Here is a 6,935-nt window from a genome sequence, read left to right on the forward strand (position 1 = left end):
AGTTTTAGAGTCTTATAGATGGTCAGAAATTAAATCACTTGTTTTATAACTCAAAATAAATAGTCAATATAATTGTATTAAATATAGAAGGTCTATCTTAATTAGACATTATGAATTTCTAATATGCTAATAATCTCATAATAAACAACTTATTAGATGACAGAATGACATACTCATTCACATGTCTACATTTTTATTTTTGACAACAACAAATTCTAACCATAACTTAAATTGACATGCTTATTTTCTTGATCCATTATAGAAAGCTAACAGTAACTATTTTGAGCAGAGCACAGTGTTTCAATTCTAGCATGCAAATCTCATCTTTGAGCCAATTTAGCAACAAACTCTGCAATATTTTTATCAGAACTTCCTCCCTCATCAACAGAATTCTTAACCAAATTCTTCCATTTCATAGCATTCTTCTTCATTTCATTTCCCTTTTCAGCCTCCAACATTTCCTTTATGCAATCTTTAATTGTTTCTCTTCTAACTATCTCTTTCTCATCAGCAACAGCTTTAACCCCCACTTCCCAAACATCCACAATATACTTAGCATTTGTGGTTTGATCTGTCCACTGTGGCATTGCAATCATTGGAACTCCTAAACTCAAAGCTTCCAATGTAGAGTTCCAACCACAATGTGTCACAAAACATGCCACAGCTTCATGTGTTAGAACTTCTAGTTGAGGACACCATGTGAGTATTAAACCCTTTTCTAATGTGCCCACAAATTCCTTTGGCAATTTTTCTTGATCTATAGTTCTAACTACCCATATGAAATAACAATCACTATCTCTTAAACCCCAAGCTACTTCTTCAGTTTGCTCCTCACTAAGACCAGCCATGCTTCCAAAAGAGACATAAACAACTGATCCTTTGGGCTTATCATTGAGCCATTTGTTGCAAGCTTCTGTGTTTTGGTTATAGATGCTAATACCATAGTCTTTGTCATCTTGGAGTCTTTTGTCCAAGAACATAGATGGCACAGTTGGTCCTATAGTCTTCACTGGCCAAATCTTCACCAGCCAATCAATAACCTAAATGGAATTTCATTTGTTCTCAATCATTAGTAGACACAAAAGTAAAATCAAAAGGTTTAGTTACTTGTGCCTAAATTTTTGGGGAAGCTAAACTAAAGGTTAGTTTGCGAGTTGAGATTTTGAGAAAAATAAATGATAAGAGAAGATTTTACGGTCATATCATCAATGTATTTCATAACTCCGAAATTTTCCTTTCAATTCTTTATTTTCTAAAACTCAACTTCTAAACAAACTCTAAACATTTACCAGAGTGTGTAGAAAAATTGTACTTGGTATCTTATACTTTGTTGTTATTGTTTTTAAAATTTTCATTAGAGATCTCTGAAGTGATCTTCCCTAAACTAGTAGAAAAAATCAAATAAGTCTGAGGGGGGGAAAATCCAAACAAGACTATAATTTGTTGGAAACTCTAATTGAACATATAAAACAAATAATATAAGCCAACCAGTTACAAATTTTGTATGCTTCATTGATCCAATTATAAACACTTTTTCAGGAACCTATGTGAATTTTGCAAAAAAAATTAAAGACATACATAGTAACTTAAACCAAAATAAAAATAAACTAGGGAAGTATTCCAATGAATAAAACCAAATAAAATTGTAATTTTCAGCAACATAAAGCAACTTACCTCTTTTTCCAGCTCATAAAATGTGTTTGCAAGAACCCAATCTACTTTATCAATGTTAGAAAATTGATTTACAACTATATCAAAGTACCCTGGAAAGGTTCCATATTTATACAAGAATGATGGCAACTCACTAGCACCAAGTTTTGGCAATCCTGGTAACACATATTCTCTCTGTGAAAGTGGTAACTCAAGTAACTTCTGATAAGCATGAAAATATATGTTCTGAACAGAACAAGTTTGAGTGAAAAACGCAGCACCAAGAATACCAAGTTTCTTAGCAACATCAAGAGCCCAAGGTAAAAAAGAATCATAGATAACACAATCTACAGGGTTGTTTGTGCTAGCAAGGTTTTGAAGAAGCTTATATAGAGTTTGTGGTCCAACTTTCCAAAAGGTTTCTTTGTAAATGTCTATGCTTTCAGCTTCTGCAAGTCCTCCATTATCATAGCCATCTGAAATGCTATCAATATCAATGGAATTGAGGTTTATGTTGTTGCCTATAATATTCCAAATGGAAACAGTGGATACTAGTGTGATCTTGATTCCTCTATGCACCAAACGCTTGGAGAATTGAAGTAGTGGGTTGATGTGGCCTTGTGCTGGATATGCTATGACCAAACAATGAGCAACATGGTTTTTCATATCTTTCTCCATGTTACACCTTTCTCTGTATATAGATCTTCTTGTGTTCACTAGTTTTTATGTTCAACATTTAACAGGTGCATATATATATATATTTTATATATATATGTATATGTGTGTATGAAAAACCGAAGTGTTCACTACTTAAATAATCAAACGGTGGAAAATTTTCTATTAAAAATTAGAATAATGTGATATGGAACATCATAATTTTATAAGAGAAGAAATATATGTAGTATGGGTGCATGACTTCCATATCTTATCACTAGATCATTTATCAGTTAATTTTCATTGAACGTAATTGAAATGTATTGATGCATAGGAAGTGATAAGTGTGAGGTGTTGACTATAAACAATTAATTAATTGTATAGAATAAATAGAAGAGAAAAAATAAGAGACTTTGATAATAGGGTTCAACCAATTATATTTATGTTTTTAAGAGGATTGAATGACTACCAATATATTATTAGAGAATAATAATTACAAGTCTTACCACACTCATAGATCCAAGTGCTCATGGGATGTTTCTATTTGACGTTTCTATGTGATACACATTAAACAAGGGACTTAAGTCCAACAAAATGAATGGTAAATAATACGATGACCATGTATAAATCTTTTTAGCACTGAAAGTTAAAGTTTTTTACACTGTCAGCACATTATCCACCATTTATTTGTATTACTTTTATTTGAGAGTCTGGTTAACAAATCAATGATAAATGATTTACTAACAATGTAAAATATACTTATACTGCCATATATCAACGGGCGGTAGTTCAAGTAATACATGTTTGATTGTCTCACATACCTGTGAATGTTTGGACTCAGATATGATTGTCTTTAGTGCGAATATACATGTGGGAAACAAATATATATATGAGGTTGGATTAAGATGTTATATTTTGTTCCTCTCAAGTTAGGATTGGAGTATGAATGGAAAAATAAAAATTGTAATGAAGAAAATTAGTCTCATTATGTTGTAGATATTTCAACTTGATAGATGGTATATATTTGTTTCCCAAAGTAAGAATCCAACTATGAATAAAAAATCTGATCGAGAAAGTTGTATATGGTCCATGTTTGGACTTGATAGATGGTGTATGTTTATTCAGGTAAGTAAGATCAGATATGAATGGAAAAAATAAAAAATCTCATTAGTGTCGTGCCGTACACATGTCGACTTGTACCTCTCCATACATATTAATGTGGATAGAGTAGTCGTATTAAACTTGGATTAATTGGGTCTACTTAAAAAAATTTATAATTTGATCTGACATTTTTTAACAAGTATTTTAAATTTTAATTAAATATGAAAGTTTTGATTTTATTGAATTTATTTTTTATCATCTCAAAACGATATTGTTTTGGTGACTTTAAAAAAAAAATTAACTCAATTAGCCCGACGATTCAAGACCCAATTTTAAGATTAAATTAACCTAATTAAATCAAGTTAATCCAATTTTTATGCAGAATCAATTAAATGAGAAGTTTGAGCCGGTCAGATTACCGATCGATCTACCAAAAATTGGAACAGCTAATTCAAAACTTGTAATATGATAGATATATTATTTTTTAATATAACATTTTTATACTTAATTCATTAACTAATAGTGCCTTCCTATTTTTTTCTACTCGTATAAAAAAGAATCACATGGCACCTTCAAAAAGTTGTCTTTACTTTCCGTTTCTGTGTTCCTGCATTGCTGGTCCTCGAAAGTTGCGCCTGTCCCTATCCTCTTCAATATCTTGGACAATCTAAAATTAACACGTGATGGGTTTCTCTCTCGACCACGCATTCCTCGTTTCCTATCTACTCTTGGAACCACATATGTTGTGCCGCTTTGTGTCCACTTTATCTACCATTAATCAATTTTGATTAATTGAAAAAATTATTTAAATTAAAATTTTAATTGTTAAATATTTTGTTAACTAATTATAGAGTTATGATGTTCTCGATATGGAGAGGCAGTAGCTTCAAAAAATGCAATTTCTAATAATATATCTATCCTTTTGATTATGTTATAATTATATTTTGTCATTATAAACAAGTATAAAAATATGTCATTACCTTTCCATTAATGGAGAAAATCCTTATTCCTAATTATATATTTGATATATGAAGTGAGACACAATCTTTTGAGATGACATGTAATTCCCTACTCTTCTTTCTTATAGAAGTGGAATGATAAAACTGAAATGTTAAAACTTCTACGGGCTTAAGAAGTGTTATGAATTATTGAAGAAGACTCCATTTGTTCACTAGATCATTCAAATAAAAAAGGAAATATTTTAAATTTATATTTTTATAAGTTAGGAGTAACTATCAAATATGTTTTAGTAGGGATGAGTTAAAAATGATAAAAAATTTAATCACATCTCTCAAATTAAATTTAAAATTATATTAAAAATAAAAGATATAATATAAAATATACACATATATAAAAATTATAATATAAAGTACATAATAAAATTGAGTAATTACTTATTTTCTTTCATCTTTTCAATGGATACCAATTTAGTCCATAACAAATGTTAAGTGACAATTTCGTCCACAACAAATTCAATATTGAGTCACATTAATTATTTCACCATCTCGGTTTCGTTAACTGTAATAAAATCGTTGGCATGGCACGTTAAGTGCTGACATGGTTTTTGGTGGATGGTCCTATATTTATAAGTTGTCATATTATCAACTAAAAGTTTTTTTTCTCTCACGAAACGACGTAGTTTTATCATAATAAAAAAATATTTTATTTAAAAACTATTTAATAAAAAATAATTGATTTAATAATTTTTTTAATTTATTCAGTACACAAAAAGACGTCAAAATCTAGTGTTCCAACATCCTTCACCTTGTTTAATCAGCTTTTTTCTTCCAATCTCTAGTGGTGTATCATCATCTTCATCACTCCATTCATCATTATCATTGTCATCACATCCACCATCTATAAGATTATTAGTATCTGACTATTCTTCTTCTCCTCCTTCAGCATCAACTTCATCTTCTCTTCTATTATTGTCTAAACCTACCGAGACCGCGAAGCGACATAACTCGATCAGGCTGACTCACAAGAATCTTGCTTAACTTAAGAACAAATTTGAGTTTCTTATCATTTTGTATGACATTACCAAAGGGAAGTTCCTTCCATCTCTTCACTGCTGATCTTATATGCCCAAATGGGACATTCAATTTTTCTCTCAAGCTAATAAAATCAACATTATTATTACCCAATTGTGAAAGAACCAAACTTGTACTGAAAAAAATGAGACTTTTGAAGTAAAGTAGTTGAAAGTGAGCAATGGGGCTTGGAAGAAAGGGTTGGTTTTAGAAGAAAAGGAAGTTGATTTGAGATGAAGAATGGTAAAGGGGTGGATAAAGATGAGTTTTTTGGTGAAGAAAACATGAGTTTTGGATCCATCTATAATAATAACAAAAGAAGTGTTGTAGTTAGCAAAGGATTGAAAGTAAAGTGATATAGAAGAGAGAGAATATCAAAAAGAAATTGAAAGTAAAGTGATATAGAAGAGAGAGAATAGAAAAAAGGAATTGAAAGAAGAAGAAACTCACTTATGCAAAAGAGAGAGAAGGGTTTATCCGAACATGCAAAACCCAAAAACCTATTCTTTAAATGACGTCGTTTTGCTTGTTGTGTTAAAAAAATTACAATACAAAAGTACGTTGTTTTGTATAATAAATAAAGTAAAAAATATTATTAAATAAATTATTTTTCTATTAACTTATTTTTTATTATACAAAACGATGTCATTTTGTGAGGGGGAAATAAGAAAAAACATTTAGTTGATGATATAACAATTTGTACAGGTAAGACCACCACCAGAGGCTATGTCAACACTTAATGTGTCATGCTAGCAATTTTGTTACAATTAACGGAGTTCGACTCCGTAAGAACTAATGAGACTTGATGTTGAATTTGTTGGGGACGAAAGTGTCATTTAAATTTTGTTAGGGACTAAATTGTATCCACTGAAAATATGAAAGACCAAAATGGATAGTTAATATATAAAAATATAATACAATATAAAGTACACTAAATACAAAGAAAACATTCAAATTTTTCAAAATAAAATATATAAAAATTGAATATTTACACCATAAAATAAGAATGTGGGTCGACAAACATGAAACACATGTCGCACCTAGTTAGAATAAAGACAAAAATTAAATATAAAGTAAGCTCAATACAAAAATACTATAATTTAAAGTACAACTAATACAAAAATATATATTCCAAAATAAGAATGTTAGTCAACAAACATGGAGTATTTATTGATATGCTAATTTCTATAAACAAAATTGGTTCTTGATATTTATCTTTTACTACAAGTTTTAAGCACATGTATATCAATTTTTCTAGATTCAAAGTTGAATACTCAAACATAAGATCAAGCCTTCTTTAAGTGTAATGGACGAATGATGTGACAATGTTGTTGCTGACCTAAACAAGGATGAAACTGACATTCAAGTAGTTTAAATAACCTAAACCAGTAGTTGACCCAACCTTGGAGCACCTGAGGTGGGTACTTAAAAGGGACTTTGTTGTTCAACTCAGTATTTATGAGTGCTAAGAGAAAGTAAAGAAAGAAGGTAGAGACTTTA

General features: G+C 30.0%; 1 protein-coding gene across 1 annotated transcript; it reads right to left on the minus strand.

Annotated features, from left to right (window-relative positions):
• Positions 227-6,679, minus strand: LOC109361178 (UDP-glycosyltransferase 74G1-like). The gene is made up of 3 exons (XM_019606534.1): positions 6,674-6,679; positions 1,675-2,341; positions 227-1,040 (listed from the first exon to the last, which is right to left on the minus strand). Exons 2-3 carry the CDS (start codon positions 2,326-2,328, stop codon positions 321-323), a joined length of 1,374 nt encoding a protein of 457 aa, XP_019462079.1. The 5' UTR covers positions 2,329-2,341; positions 6,674-6,679; the 3' UTR covers positions 227-320.

The sequence above is a fragment of the Lupinus angustifolius genome, chromosome LG11 (genome assembly GCF_001865875.1).
Source record: "Lupinus angustifolius cultivar Tanjil chromosome LG11, LupAngTanjil_v1.0, whole genome shotgun sequence".
Taxonomy (NCBI): domain Eukaryota; kingdom Viridiplantae; phylum Streptophyta; class Magnoliopsida; order Fabales; family Fabaceae; genus Lupinus; species Lupinus angustifolius.

Coding starts and splice junctions, on each gene's coding strand:
- LOC109361178 (XM_019606534.1), bottom strand. CDS start 2,328: ATGGAGAAAGATATGAAAAACCATGTTGCTCATTGTTTGGTCATAGCA. Junction 1,041..1,674: donor TTTATGAGCTGGAAAAAGAG/GTAAGTTGCTTT, acceptor AATTCCATTTAG/GTTATTGATTGGCTGGTGAA.